This window comes from Sarcophilus harrisii, chromosome 6 (genome assembly GCF_902635505.1).
Source record: "Sarcophilus harrisii chromosome 6, mSarHar1.11, whole genome shotgun sequence".
In the NCBI taxonomy this organism is placed as follows: Eukaryota; Metazoa; Chordata; class Mammalia; order Dasyuromorphia; family Dasyuridae; genus Sarcophilus; species Sarcophilus harrisii.
The window spans coordinates 234710950-234725967 of record NC_045431.1 but is presented as its reverse complement, the minus strand read 5'-3'; the positions used below and the strand labels follow the sequence as shown (position 1 = coordinate 234725967).

At 62.6% G+C, this 15018-nt stretch overlaps 1 protein-coding gene across 1 annotated transcript in view; it reads left to right on the top strand.

The window, feature by feature from the left end:
* MUC6 (mucin 6, oligomeric mucus/gel-forming) overlaps positions 1-15018 on the top strand; it is a 53287-nt gene that overhangs the window by 20076 nt on the left and 18193 nt on the right. The window contains exons 3-22 of the mRNA XM_031943588.1: positions 207-236; positions 623-676; positions 2229-2469; positions 3150-3276; positions 3357-3444; positions 4106-4215; positions 4447-4654; positions 6208-6330; positions 6679-6799; positions 7262-7400; positions 7550-7654; positions 8438-8510; positions 8776-8913; positions 9646-9807; positions 10234-10328; positions 10888-11020; positions 11185-11434; positions 12503-12555; positions 13152-13261; positions 13749-13900. Coding sequence (XP_031799448.1) covers positions 207-236; positions 623-676; positions 2229-2469; positions 3150-3276; positions 3357-3444; positions 4106-4215; positions 4447-4654; positions 6208-6330; positions 6679-6799; positions 7262-7400; positions 7550-7654; positions 8438-8510; positions 8776-8913; positions 9646-9807; positions 10234-10328; positions 10888-11020; positions 11185-11434; positions 12503-12555; positions 13152-13261; positions 13749-13900 — 2512 coding nt within the window. The remainder of the gene's footprint in view (positions 1-206; positions 237-622; positions 677-2228; positions 2470-3149; positions 3277-3356; positions 3445-4105; positions 4216-4446; positions 4655-6207; positions 6331-6678; positions 6800-7261; positions 7401-7549; positions 7655-8437; positions 8511-8775; positions 8914-9645; positions 9808-10233; positions 10329-10887; positions 11021-11184; positions 11435-12502; positions 12556-13151; positions 13262-13748; positions 13901-15018) is intronic.

The window sequence follows — 15018 nt, the reverse complement described above, 5'->3', positions numbered from 1 at the left end:
GGCACTTTTCCCCCCCACCAGGAAGCCATGTCTGCGCCAGGGCTGGGCCCGAGGGCCCCTCGACTCCAACTCGGGTGCCCACGGCTCCCTGCCGTGCCCATCCCCTGCCTCCCAGAGTAAGGATTAGGGCAGTGGGGGCCCCACCTACCCACAGACACCTCCAGGTGCCCATGGACTCACTTCCCTTACTGGTTTCTTTATTCCAGGTGGCAAGACCGAGGCTCCGACCACTCCAGGTAAGGCTCCAGACACAGGGGAGGGCAGGGCCTGGGGGGCCCCAAACCCCGGCTGGCTCACTGCCCCAGGGCTTGTGGGAAAGTCAGGACAGAGCGGCCCCTCAGCCCCCTACAAGGGCCACACATACCCAGGCAGAAGAGTCTCAGGAGCCCAAAAGGACCCCAGAGTCTTGGGGGAGGCTGAGTGCTGGGCACCCCTGAACTCCTCCCTGGGAAACCCTGTGAGAGGAAGCTGAGAAGGGAAGGAGGGAGGCAGGAGGGAGACCAGGAGAGAGGCAGGAGGGAGACCAGGAAGGAGGCAGGAGAGAGGCAGGAGGGAGGCCAGGAGGGAGGGGACCAGGTGGGCACACTCTCCATGGCTCTGAACTGCTCATTCTGTCCTCTAGGCCTTGGAGCTGCAGTGTCCTTGGCCGGGGAAGAGGAAGAAGACTTGCCTTCCAGTAAGTGGGAGCTTGGCCCGTGGGGGGAGGGCAGCCCCTGCCCGGCATCAGGGTAGGCATCCCAGAAAGGGAGACAGCCCAGAAGATGCGGGGAGGGGGCCAAGCCAGCCCGAGCCCGCGCTTCTCCAAGGGCCCCCAACCCTTCCAGGACAGCCCAGGAGACTGACCCATGTGCTTCCTCCCACCCTGGGCCAGCCCGTGGTCCCTGGCAGGACAGACTCACCCATTCAGGCAGGCACTGCCAGCCTCTGAGGCCGCCCATGCAGAAAAGGGCTCCTGTTGGAATCTTTACAAAGTGTTAAGCCATTGGAGTTGATTTAATCTTAGAAGGAGATATTTTGGGCCAGAACTTGAACTAGGTACTAAGTACAACTGATGGAAACAATGCTTGTGTTCACACCTTTAGAGAGCTTATAAGTATCTAAGAACTCAATGGAGTTCACATGTTTGGGAGATTTCAGAGAGCATGCTGGGAGATATCCCACAATCCCACTCTCAGAGAAGTAGCATAAATACAGTTCTAGTGAGCCACTCAAGAGAATTTCTCCGGAACATCGATGGGGCTCAGAGACCGAACACTCTGGAAGAAAAGCCTACAAGCCCTATCTTCGAAGCAAGAGAGATCCATCGTATCTTCTACCTTGGTGCTGACTGGAGGCTGAAGAAAGCAGAGGCAGAAGCCAAGGACAAAGCTGCAAGATCTCTTGGAGCCAGGCAGAGAGATAGGCCTAGCTAACCGGGCTAATTTGGAAGGAGAAATACGTTTGCACTTTTACCAGCTGGCTGCGATTTTGGAGTAATTATTTATTTCAACTGAGACTAAGGCTGCCTCCAGAAAACCATTATAGGCTCCGAGTTCAGGTTCTCCTTGGCCAAAGGAGACATGAGTTGTAAAAGGGGCTCGGTCTGGTGCCGGGCACACAGGAGACCCACCAGAAGTGCTTCTCTTTCCCCTTGCTGGCCCGGGCTCCCAGGGGCTGCCTCCCATGCCTTGGGCCAGGCTCGTTCTCGAACCCCCGGTGGACAAATATAAGGTCCTGGGCTTGGGTCTGAGGCCCACCCCCAGAGGACACTTGGGGGCTCTGTGCTGGGACAGCTGGAGTGGGGGGGGGGAGGCGTCCAAGACACCGAATGCCAGGCAGAGAGTCTGGCTCCCGGCCAGGGCAGACGAGGGTCCCGCTGTGGTCTGCGGGCCCCCAATCGCCTGGGGCAAGCATCAAGGCCAGTCAGGCTGGTGAGACAGAGAGACCAACGAGCGTCTGGAGAGGAGGCCGGGAGGAGCCCCAGTCTGTGGGCGTGAAGAGTCATGGCCCAAAACATCCAGGGACAGACCCAGCCTGGGACAGCAAGGGACAGGACCGCGACCTAAGTCCCGAGGGCAAACTTATCCAGGAAGTCTGGCCCACAATAGCGGGGACTGTCTGGGAGGAAGGGAGCTCACTGGATGTGTTCCAGGAGAGGCAGAGGCCATGGAGGGTGCCCCAGGCTGGTTTCCAGGCTCCCCCCTTTGTCCTAGTGCCCACTGATCCCTGACTCGCTCTCCCTCTCCCAGTCCCAGACAGAGGCTGGTGCTCGACGTGGGGCAGAGGGCATATCTCCACCTTTGACAAATACCTCTACGATTTTGGGGGGACGTGCAACTACATCTTTGCTGCCGTCTGCGACAACGCGTCCCCCGACTTCGATATCCAGCTACGCAGGGGTCCCGGCAATAAGATCGCCAGGATCATCATTGAGGTGGGGCCCTCCTGCATCACCGTGGAGGACTCAGCCATCTCCATCAAGGATGTGGGGTGAGCTCTGGCTGCCAGGCGGGGGCTCCCCTGGGATAGACCGGGCCCTCAGGACCCCCCAGGAGCTGGGACTCAAGACCCCCCAGGAACAGAGCCGGCCCTCAGGACCCCCCAGGAACTGGGACTTAGGACCCCCCCAGGGACAGAGCCAGCCTTCAGGACCCCCAGGAGCTGGGACTCAGGCCCCCCCCCAGGAGCTGGGAAAGGAGAAAGGCAAGGGAGCCAGGGGGAGTGAAGCTGGCCCTCAGGATCCCCCCAGGAGCTGGGACTCAGGACCCCTCAAGGAACTGGGACTCAGGACCCCTCAGGAGCCAGGACTCAGGACCCCCCAGGGACAGAGCCGGCCCTCAGGACCCCCCAGGAGCCAGGAGAGGAGAAAGTGGGGAGTTGGGGGGAGGGAAGCTGGCCCGGGAGTCCCTGGCTGGGGGCTGGGTCTCTGCCCCAGTGTGACAGCCCCTCAGGGCAAACAGCAGTAAAGGCTCCGCCCACCCGTGGAAGGGTCACCAGTCCCTCTCCCCCCGTTCACCGTGACCATCTCCAGGTTCTGCATTCAGGGTTCGGCCCCAAAGGCTCGCCTTTGTTTGCCAAGATCACTTGCCAGCAGTAGGGGGTAGAGAGGCGAGGAGCCCCGGGGAGCGGGGAGGGGAGCCAGGTGGGGCCTGAGGGCTGCTGTCTTCCAGGGTGGTCAGCCTGCCCTACACGGGCAACGGGCTCCAGATCGTGCCCTTTGGGCAGAGCGTGCGGCTGGTGGCAAAGCTCCTGGAGATGGAGCTGGTGGTGATGTGGAACGGCGACGACTACCTCATGGTGAGACCTGGCTGGGGTGGGGGGCCGGGGACCCCCGGAGACCCCCAGCTCGGTGCTCACCATCAGGCTCTCCTCTCCAGGTCATGGTCGAGGCGAAGTACATGAAAAAGACCTGCGGACTGTGCGGGAACTTTGACGGAGAAGAAAACAATGAGTTCCAGAGCGAAGGTGAGGGAGCCCCTTGGCGCTGAGCCCCTGTCATGGCCTGGAGAAGGGGAGGCACCCCCAGGGGCAGAGCTGGCCTGTCCAGGCCCCACCATAGCCAAAGGGATACGGCCCAGGAGAGGACCCTCGGGAGGGCTCAGGCCAGGGCTGGGCCTCCTCTTCCTGGCCCCAGATCCAGTCCACCTGCCCAGAATGCCCCCCACGGTCACGGTCCAAGCTCCCACCTGCGTTATTCTCCTTTCTTCTTTCTCCCAGTCTCCCAGCTCCTAAGGCCAGCTGCCCCCTCCCCTCTGCCCCCTGACCCTTTGGCCACTCCAGCCGGGCCTGGGCCTTGCTCATTTGCCCCCAGAATGCCCCACAGTGAGCAGATGGGCTCACTTGCTGGCCCGTCCTGGGCTGCTGCCCCCTGCCCGGACCTCCTTCCTCACTCCTGCTCTTAGTGGCCTCCAGGCTCTGCCAAGCTCAGCTCCGGCCCCTCACAGAGGCCATGGCTCCTTTACCGTTAGCGAGAACGGGAGGGAGCCTCTCGGGGCCAGCCTTGGCACAGCCAGTCAATGGTCACTGAGCTAGACTGTCCCAGGGGAGGGGGCTGGGTAGCGGGCGGTCCAGGGTGCCCCCCGAAACCAAGGGGCTGGCAATGAGCCCACACACCCCCCCTCGCCAGGCAAGTTTCTGGAAGCATATGAATACACCGCCTTGCAGAAGCTGGACGACCCCACAGAGATCTGCACCTATGAGGAGCTGCCCGCTGCCAACAGCGCACCCAGGGACTACGTACGGGGAGGCTGGCACTGCTCCTGGGTGGGGGGCGGGGAAGGGGACCATCCACACACCCACGTGCCTCTCACACACTCACTTTCACACACTCACATAGACACACACACACACACACTTACACACTTACACACACTCACACACTTACACACACTCACACATACATCCTGGTCCTGAGGACCAGACTCACCTCTGACACCAGCTGTGACGCTCCCTCCCTCCCCCGCACAGACCCAGCTGTGTCTCCAGCTATTGACCCAGGTGGGCCCCGACTGCAACGTGTCCAAGGACACCTTTGCTGCCCGCTGCCAGATGGACCTGCGGGCCTGCCCGGAGCCGGCCAGGCCCAACTGCAGCTGCCACACGCTGTCCGAGTACTCCCGCCAGTGCTCCATGAGCGGCCAGCAGGTCACCAACTGGAGGAGGCCCCACTTCTGCTGTGAGTGCCTGAAAGGGAGGAGTCAGGGGCTCCCCTCACTGGTTCAGCAGAGTGACAGGAGCACAGGAGCCCCTAGAAGTCTGCACCACCCCCAGGCCTCCTGGGACTAGTCTTCCCCCCACCCCCACCCCCAGGGCCACCTAGGATTGCAGCCTTCATGAAAACTTGAGGGTCTGAGGGAATGTCCCCAAAGACATCTCTTCAGCCCCTCAAAAGTGAGCTTGCCGCTGCCTTTTTCTGTCCCAAAGCCGAGGTGGCCTTTCCAGGGAAGCTGCCCGATTCCATTTCCAACCCAATCCAACATTCATTAAGTAGTCACTCTGTGCAGGAGTTCTGGGCATGCAAACCCCGCTTCTGTTTAAGGGCAGGCTCAGCCCCAAAGGGAGCATGGGAATGTACCCAGTGTGGAAAGACTTGAGCGAGGGAAATTAGGGCATTGGAGCTGACGTCCCAGGATCATTGAATCTGACCCCCTCTTTTGACAAAGGAGGAAACTGAGGCCCAACCAGAGGCTCAGCCACTTAACGAAGTTCACATAGGAAGTAGCAGGAGCAATGAATAGAATTGGGGTTCTCTAAATCCAGGTCTAGCGATCTTTCCATGACACCAGATTGAACCAGGAATTCAGAATTCAGAAAGGCAATAAGCACTGATAAGGCACCCACTGCGTGCCAGGCTCTGTGCTGAGCTGGGGGCACAAAGAAAGGCCAAAGACAAGCCCTCCTTCCAGGAGTTTGCAGCTTTAAGGCAGGAAAATGAGGAGATGGTGGAGAGAAGGGAAGGGAAGCACTCACATGAGGGAAGCAAGAAAGCGTTCTTGGAGAAGAGGGGTTTTATTTGGGACTCCAAATGAGCCGGAGGGGAAATGAGGAGAGTCCCCAGGCATGGGTACAGACAGAGAAAATGCCTGGAGGTAAAAATGAGCAGGGAGGGCATCTCAGGTACTGGGCACAGACAGAATGACCGGAGGTGAGAGATGGAGGAGTTTGGGGGTCAGTCAGGAGCCCAGGGGCTTGGGATCGAGTCTGTGGCAGAGAGGAGGCTATAGTCTAGTCATTTCTCTCTAAAACTGTTCCCTCGTCTGAGAACAACCACAATTGTTCCTCCGAGGAAGGCACTTTGCAGACAGATGAGTCAGAGGGAGGATCTCTGAGCTCGGAGTCGGGGGGGGGCGGCCGGGCCCTCTGGAGCCCCACGCTCTGCAGCAGAGCCCCGGACAGAGCCTCAGGAGAACCTTCTCCCTAGGGAAACCCTCAGGTCCTCGGCTCTCCCCTGTTGGGAATTTCCTTCCACGGAGGCTCCTGGGCCCTGGCCCAAGCCTCCTCCCAGAGCTACCTGGGAACACTTACTGGTCTGGAGCTAAGGGGGAAGTGCCACCCACTGGGCCTTTCTTACCCCTCACCTGTGAGCAGCATCCTGGGCCTCCGGTCTGGGGAGGTGGATATCTGCCCAAGGGGGTTACAGGCCAAGTACAAGCTCAGAGCTAGCAGGAAAGGAGCGGGCTGGCACATCCGTGGGCCCCCCTCACTGTGGGCACCTCACTGTGGCTACAGCTCTGGAGAAGTGCCCTGCCAACCAGATATACAAGGAGTGCGGGGCGCCCTGCAGGAAGACGTGCTCCAACCCGGCACACAGCTGCCCCAGCTTCTGTACCTTTGGCTGCTTCTGTCCTGAAGGTAAACTGAGGCCCAAAGCCCCTGAGGGAAATGTGGGGGGTGGAGTGAGAAGATGGACAGTGGGGTGTCCCTCCCCATCATCCTGCTACAGAGAAGTAGCCTCCTTGGGGAAAGAGAAGGCTTCCCCAGCATCTCAGCCCTTCCCCTGTGTCTCAGCCCCTCCCCTATGCCTCAGACCCTCCCCTGTGTCTCAGCCCTTCCCCTGCATCCCAGCCCTCCCCAGAGCACTCACTTTCCATCCTCAACACGGAGCTCCATGCCCGGCGTGGGGCTCCCTGCAGAGCCCCACAGGGGCCACAGAGCATCTTCCCCACCCAGATTCCTCTCAGCCCCTTTCTGTCACCCCAGGCACGGTGCTCGACGACATCTCCGGGAACCGCAGCTGTGTGCCCATCGAGCAATGCCCTTGCACACTTAACAGAGTCATCTACGCCCCGGGACAAGTCATGAAAGCCGCCTGCAGGACCTGGTAGGTCCCTGGGGAGGAGGACTCTGGGGGCCCAGGAGGTTGGAGGCAGCCTCGGGGGACAGTCCACTTGGACAGCTGGTGGCAGGGCAAGAACCTCCTGAGGGGCTCTTGAAGCAGAGGCAGGAGGTTTGGGTCAGGCCTGGTTGGACCCTGTTAGCCCAGGAGTCTGGGGACCACCCGGATGGCCCCAGATGCCCCGCCCAATAGTCTTGGCTCCTGGAACCAGGGATGGCCAAGGGGCCTTGGAGGGGAACCAGTGACCGGACTGTCCTTCCTGGGAGGCCTGGCTTGGGACAAGCCTAGACAGTCAGCAATGGGGATCCCTGCCCCCCTGGGGACCCCCACACACATACACAGCCCAGGGCGGGGCACACTTCTAGGCACTGGAGGCTTCTCGGACCGTCCCAGGCCGGACGGAGGCCCCGGGCCCCGGGGACCCTCACAGACCTGTGTGCTTGACAGCCAGTGTGCCTCAGGCCAGTGGGTCTGCTCGGAGCTGCCGTGTCCGGGCAGATGCTCCCTGGAGGGAGGGTCCTTCATCACTACTTTTGACTCCCGGCCGTACCGCTTCCATGGGACCTGCACCTACATCCTGGTCAAGGTAGGCCCGGGGCCCCGCCAGGGAGCCCTCAGCCCTCGGCCCCCATCCTCACACCGGAGGGAGAAGGGAGGCCGCTGCTCCCATGGGAGGAGGCGGCAGGCCCGGCCCAGGCTTCCTCGTCACCCAGATGTCTCTCATTTGCCCCCCAGAGCCCGAGCCTGCCCAACAATGGGACCCTCATGGCTGTATATGACAAGTCTGGCTACACTCACTCAGAAACCGCACTCGTAGCCGTCATCTACACGTCGACCAAGGTAAGCCGGGGTGCAGGAGCAGAGCTGGCGCTGCCGGGGGGCATGGGGCCCTCTCTGGGAGAGCGGCAGAATCAAGGCTTCCCCCGGGCCCGAGAGCCCTGAGGTGGGAGGGGAGGGCTCCGACAAAGTCCCCCCAGACCCCCCCAGGACTTGTGGGCTGGTGTTGGGGTGGGGAACCAATGGAGAACAACTGCTTCTGCCTGAGACCCTCCTGGCCTGAGTGTAACCCCCTCACCTAGGGTCAAGGGAAGGAGATCAGGATATAAAAGAGTGAGGGAGTGTGTGGGAAAGAGACAGAGAGATAGAGATAGAGACAAACAGAGAGACAGATAGAGATAGAAGCAGAGATAGAAAGAGACAGAGAGAGAGACAGAGGCAGAGACAAGACAGAGACAGAGATAGAGGCAGAGACAAAGAGAGAGACAGAAAAAGCAAGAGAGACTGAAACAAAGAGAGAAGTGGAAATAGGGAGGCAGAGACAGACACAGAGAGACAGAAACAGAAGCAGAGACAGAGACTGAGACAAAGAGAGTAAGAATGTAGGAAGGAGAGAGGTGGACAGACCCAGAGACACGGGGAGGGTGACAGGAGAAAGCAGGAGGACGCGCTCCCCGGCCGCAGGATGGCGGCTGATGATCCAAAGCTTCTGGGGGACGGGGCGGAATTCTGGCCTCACCCTCCCCTGGCCCGGCCAGTTCCACTCAGTGCGCTCCCCCATCACTCCCACCTCACCCCACTTCTCCCTTGCCCCCTCATCCCCCTTCTCCCCCCCGCCCCCTCCAGGACAAGATCGTGATTTCTCAAGACGAGCTCCTCACAGATGACGGGGATGTCAAGTGGCTGCCGTACCAAACAGGTGACGCTCTCCCCGTAGGCTCAGCCCCGCCCCTGCCCCAGTCCCTATGGGAGCCCCAGCGTCCCTTGCCAGGTTGAGGTCCAGGGTGTGGGCGGCCACTGTAGGTGACACTCACCACCCTGCCATGATGGGCAATGGTGCCCCCAGTTCTGCCTCCGCACATCCAGCTCTGGTCCCCAAGATGTCCCCCAGCCAAGCTGCTGCCAAGGAGGGAAGGGATGAGGGGGCGGGGGCCCGGGCCGGGCCTGAGTCGGTCGCCTTGTAGGTGACATCACAATCTTCAGGCAGACCTCCACCCACCTGCAGATGGCCACCCTCTTCGGGCTGGAGCTCGTGGTGCAGCTGCGGCCCGTCTTCCAGGTCTATGTGAGAGTCGGCCCCCAGTTTAAAGGCAACACCCGAGGTGAGTCCCTGCTAGTCGCCGGAGCCAGGCAGGAGCCCAGCAGAGACCCTCTGGTTGGTCCTCGAGATGCACTGCCTCGATTTACCCAGAGGCCCATCACCCGGCTGGTGATCCCCAGAGGCAGGGCCTTCCCCTGCCCAGCCGGGAGCCCAAGCCCCCAGGGGCCGGTTGGGGAGAGGGCAGGCTTAGCCTCGTGAACAAAGAGGTGGGCCGCCCGCTCCCCTCTTCTGTGTTCTGGCACCCCTGCGGGCACGGAGCCTGAGGGTCTGCCCAGAGACTTTCCCCCAGTGGATAAGGTCGGTCACCCCGAGCCTGCCCCGGACTCCAGGGAGGCTAGTCCCAGACCGTGTCTCCTCAGCCGCTCCAGAACCCAGAGGCTGCGACCTCTGAAAGCATGGGGGGGGGGGGCGTGTTGTGCAGCTCAAGGCTGCTGAGCAAGGACTGGCGAGGGAGAGGCTTGGCAGTTTGGGGGAGAGAGCCTGGGTGTAGGCTCCCGGGAAAGCCTGTGGTGGGGGCTGGGAGGGGAAGGGGGGCTCCAGAAGGGAAAGCTGCCATCAGACACATGGGATAGGGTAGGAGTGAGCTCCCCACTGGGGCAGGGGTCACACACTGGAGGGCCACTGGTCAAGCAGGCGGCGGGGGAGGAGCTCGGGCTTTGGAGGCTGCCCCGAGGGACGGAGGCGGGTGGGCAGAGGGCAGCTGCCCCCAGCGGCCCGCCTGCCTTGTCCCTAGGACTCTGCGGGAACTACAACGGAGACACGACAGATGACTTCCTGACCAGCATGAACATCATTGAGGGCACGGCCTCCCTCTTTGTGGACTCCTGGAGGTCGGGAAACTGCCCCAGTGCGCTGGAGCGCGAGACCGACCCCTGCTCCATGAGCCAGCTCAACAGTGAGTGCCCCCAAGGCCCAGGCCGTCCCTGGGGCCCCCTTGGGCCTGCAGAGCCAGGGCACAGGAACAGCCTCTGGGCCACCCGGGCTGGGAGGGAGGGTGGGCTGGCGGCCCTTCCTCCTGCCTCTGGCCTCAGGCTGGCACCCTGGCCTCTGCCAAAGGGCCCCGGAGAGCTTGGGTAGGAGCCTTTGGATCCCTGGCCTCCTCCAGCCCGACTCCGCTCTCCCCTGGAACCCCTACCTCTGGAACTCCCCAGGGGCCCAGCCCCCTTTGGCCCAGGTCCCGCCCCGTGGCGACTCGAGCCTGCAGCCTCTGCTAGGCCAGGAGCCCCTCCCCGGTGGCTTCCCCCGTCACCCCTTGGAACACGGGATGGGGGGGAAACGCGGACCCTCATCCGGCCTGACCTCCCCCGCCTGCCTCCCTCAGAGGTGTGCGCAGAGTCTCACTGCTCCGTGCTGGTGAAGAAAGGGACCGTGTTCGAGGCTTGTCACGCTGTGGTCAACCCAGCGCCCTTTTACAAGGTAGCGGCCCCCACACCCGCTGCAACAGATCTGCCCCACGCGGGCTGCGCCCGCACATACACACCACGTGCTACATGCATGCGCAGTAAGGACGAGGGAGAAGGTCCGGGAGCCCTCGCCCTGAGCCTGGGCTGGCCCGGCCCCCAGGGCTTTATACCATGGCTGGTCCCGGTGCCAGCCAGATGGGAGCCATAGAGCCGGGGGGAGGAGCCACAGGGGGGAGGAGCCATAGTGCGGGGGGAAGTGCCATAGATCAGAGGGAGGAGCCATAGAGCAGGGGGAGGGGCCATAGAGCTGGGGGAGGAGCCATAGAGCTGGGGAGGAGCCATAGAGCGGGGGGAGGAGCCACAGAGCCGGTGGGAGGAGCCACAGAGCCGGTGGGAGGAGCCACAGAGCCAGGGAGAGCCACAAGCCGGGTAGCAACCACGAACAGGGCTGCCCCCTCAGTACCGTCCCAGAAAGCGCCCGAATCTCTGCAGAGCCTTCCCACCCTCTCTGTCTCTGCCTTACCCTCCCCCCGTGCCCCCCTGACCCCTCCTGCTCTGCCGTCTGCTCCCAGAGGTGCGTCTACCAGGCCTGCAACTACGAGGAGACCTTCCCCTACATCTGTGCGGCCCTGGGCTCCTACGCCCGCATGTGTGCCTCCATGGGGCTCGTCCTGACCAACTGGAGGAGCGCCGTGGACAACTGCAGTACGTGCCCCGAGGGCCCTCGTCCAGGGCAGGGCCCTCCTCAGCCCCCCGGCTCAGGGAAACCCCGGGCAGCTCCAGAACGGACCCGGCGGCCTGCCCGCCGGTGGCCCCGAGGGGCTCTGGGACGGCACCCAGAGTAACCCCCTCCCGGTCTGTGCTCACAGCCATCTCCTGCTCGGGAAACCAGACCTTCAGCTATGAGAGCCAGGCCTGCGACCGCACCTGCCTGTCCCTGTCCGACCACAGCCTCGAATGCCACCCCAGCGACATCCCGGTGGACGGCTGCAACTGCCCCGAAGGCACCTACCTGGACCACAAGAGCGAATGTGTCCACCAGTCCCGGTGCCCCTGCTTCCTGGAAGACCGCAAGTTTATTCTGGCCGACCAGTCCACCATCATCCGTGGAATTCCCTGGTGAGCTCCAGAGCTGCGGGAGCCTCTCTGAGCATCTGAGGCCAGGGAGAAGGGCTTCTCCCCATTTTACAGATGGGGAAACTGAGGCACAAGGTCAGCAAGTGATCTGTCCACAGTTCTAGCATGAAGCTATGCCCAGCACAAGGGGACAGCGGGCCCCCCATTTGCTAGGCCGGTGCCGATCGAGCCAGAACCAGGGCAGTAGAACGAGAGCTCTGGCTTGGGCTGGGCGGGAAAGTTACCGTCCTTAAACTCAGAGGCAGGGGCGTGGATGAAGTGAATCTGTGTCTAGGAGGGTCAAGAAAGGGTCTGGCAAAGAGGAAAGAAGCGGGACAGCTGAGGGCCCGAGGAGACGCTTGCCTGCGCCGAGCCTTGAAGAGATGGCGGGCCAAAGTCAGGCCCCAGCACGGAGAGACCCCGGGGAGGGAGGGCACCCCGGTCCAGAGGCATGGGCTGGGGGTCAGGCCCCAGGAAAAACAGGGAGCCCTGGGGGGTGAGTAGGCAGAGACGTGGTTGGATCTCGTCCAGGCCCAAGTTAGGTCTTTTATATACACATTCACACAGACACACGCACAGAAACTCTCACACTCACACACATGGACACACATTCACACATTCACACTCACAAGCACTCACACTCACACACTCACACATACTCACTCACACTCGCACAGGTTCTCCATGACCACCCCACCCCAGCCCACACTGCCCTTCCCTCTGGCCCTCAGCTCCTCGGCTGACACATCCCCCCTTCTCCTCCCCATCCACAAGTGTTTTGCCAGCCCTAGAGCTGGATGGAAATGTGCGCTGTGCCGGAGAGAGGGGCTTGCTGGGAAGGGGTGGTGTGAAACAGGAGAGAAGCCACCCCCACCCCCGGCTCCGCACCTTGGGGTGGCTCCCCTGAGGCAGGGGCTCTGGTTTGACTCCTGCTTTGGACAGGGGGGAGCCCGAAGGCTGGCCAGGTCAACCCCCTCTGCAAACTCCAGTGTCCTCAGAAATGCTGTGGGGATCAAAAGTCTGTACCCCCGCCCCCCGCCACTCTGACCCCTGCCTTCTCCTTTGTTGCAGCTACTGTGTCAATGGGAAGCTCAGCTGTACAGGCAAACCTTCCGATCCCTCAGGTAAGATCCCTCAGGTAATCAGGGATGGACTGCAGGGCTGGACGGCCCTACAGCCCACAGCTTGGGCTGGGGAGCAACATCCAAGCTCTCTCTTCCTCCCCTCCTCCCCCTTCCCTCACCCCTCTTCCTTCTCCTTCCCTCCTCCTTCCCTTCCTTCCTCATATCCTTCTTTCTCCCCTTTCCCTCACCACCTCCCCCTCCCCCTCCTCCTTCCCCTTTCTCTCCCCCTCCTCTTTCCTTCCTCCTCCCCCTCCTCTTTTCCTCCCCCTCCCCCTCCTCTTTCCTTTTCTCTCCCCCTCCTCTTTCCTTCCCCCTCCCCCTCCTCTCCCTTCCCCTTCCTCTCCTCTTCCTCTTCCTCTCCCCCTCCTCCTCCTCTTCCCTCTCCCCTCCTCCTCCTCCCTCTTCCCTCTCCCCCTCCTCTTTCCCTTCCTCTCCCCCTCCTCCTTCCCTTCCTCTCCCCCTCCTCCTTCCCTCCCCTCCCCCGCCTCCTTCCCCATTCTCTCCCCCTCCTTTTTCCCTTCCCCTTCCTCTCCTCCTCCTCTTCCTTTCCTCTTTCCCTCCCCTTCATTCGAGCCCTCTTCCTCCCCCTCCTCCAGAATCCTGTAAGGCTCCCAAGAAATACCTGTCGTGCTCCCAGTCCTCAGACAGCAAGTACGGTGCTGCCTGTGCCCCCACCTGCCAGATGTTGGCCACCGGCATTGAGTGTGTAAGTCTTTGCCTGGGGGGGAGGGCAGGAACAGGGGCTGCCTCGCGCCCGGGGACGGCCCCCGCCGGCTGGGAGAGAGGGCGTTGGCTCTGGGAGCACAAACCCCAAAGCAAAGCCACATCTCCCTCAAGGAGCCCCCACCCTGGCTGGGGCCCCCACGGAGGCGGGGAAGACGCCGGGGCCGGGGACTGCTCCCACCCCAGGCCGGGGCAAGGCCGAAAAAGCAACTGCGGCGCCCTGGAGGGCGAGGAGCGGCCGGTCTGGGGGCGGCACTGGGAGAAGGTGGGGGGGTGGGAATCAGGAACGCTGAAGAAGCCCGGGGACCAGCAGTGGAGTGACCCTGAACCCATCGAGTCCCGCGGCCTCACTTTACCGAGGAGGCAACAGCAGTGCCCACGATCCCCAGCAGCAAGTGTGAGGCTGAGCGTCAGCGCCCCCCCCTGCCCCCAGGACCCTTCCCACGCCCCTCACAGCTCTTCTTCCCCAGGTACCCACCAAATGTGAGTCTGGCTGTGTCTGTGGCGGGGGGCTCTACGAAGACCTGAATGGGGACTGCGTGCCCCCCGACGACTGCCCCTGCGAGTTCGGGGGCCTTTCTTACAGCAGAGGAGCCCAGATTCAAACAGAGTGCAAGACCTGGTAAGGAAGCTCCCCCCACGCCACCCCCACCCCCCGCCCACTGAGTCTGGGACCTGGCAAGGCTCCCACAGGCGAGGGCCTCAGGAAGGCCAGCGCTCTCTGCTTGTCTGCAGGAGAATGGGCACCTCTGGGGGGGGGGGGATTGTGGGTGCGGGTGCCTGGGAGGGGCAGAGCTGTGTGTCTGATATATATCTGTGTCTCTGTGTGACTGTCTGGATGTCTCTATGTGGGGGGTGACGGGGGAGGGGGCAGAGCTGTGTGTGTGTCTGGGAACATCCGTGTCTCTGTGGGTGTCTCTCTGTGGCGTCTCTGTGACCGTGTCCCCGTGCGTGTCTCTGTATGTGTGGCTATGGCTGTCTGGGAAAGGCCCGGGCGCCACAGAGGGACATCCGCTAACAGGAGAGATGACAGCCAGACACGCCCACCGCCGTGGGCTATGTGAAGTGGGAGGGGGTCTGTCCCGCCTTCTGCTTCCATGTGGGCTGCCTGGGGGAGGACATTCTGGAGCCCAACGGGCCTGAAGGTGGAGCCCGCAGGTGGCCAAGGACCTGGGCCCCATCATCCCCTGCTTGGGCCCGGAGGGCAGGAGCCCGCCCGGGAGGGGAAGGCAGGAGCCGGCCCCAAGCTGGCCCAGGCTGTCTGGGCGTCCTATCCCAGTGCAGGAACTCCCACCCTGGAGGCTCTCTGGGCTGCCAGGGGCCTGAGCAGCCACTTGGTCCATACTCCTTGTTTTTCAGAGAGGCCTAGGGAGGGGGAGGGCCAGCGAGGGGGAAGGGCCAGCGAGGGGGAAGGGCCAGCGAGGGGCCCGGCCTGAGAGGGGCCCGGCCTGAGAGGGGTCCGGCACGACGCCCTCCAGGGCCTTTGGCTAGATGGCCGTCCCCCATTCTCCAGGAGATGGCCGCAGACTGCCCCAGCGCCGGGTGAAGTCACTCCTGGCCCCGGTCAGGATCTGGGGGCCCAGGCTGCGGGTCCTCAGGCTCCAGCTCCCTCCCTGGCACCGGGCAGCCCCAAAGGGTTCCCAAGGCCTCCTCTGGCCCTCCTCCATAGAATAGGAGACACCGTCCCTGAGGAAAGTCTCCAGAGTCAGGCCCACTGACCACTGTCTCCTGCTCCCACCA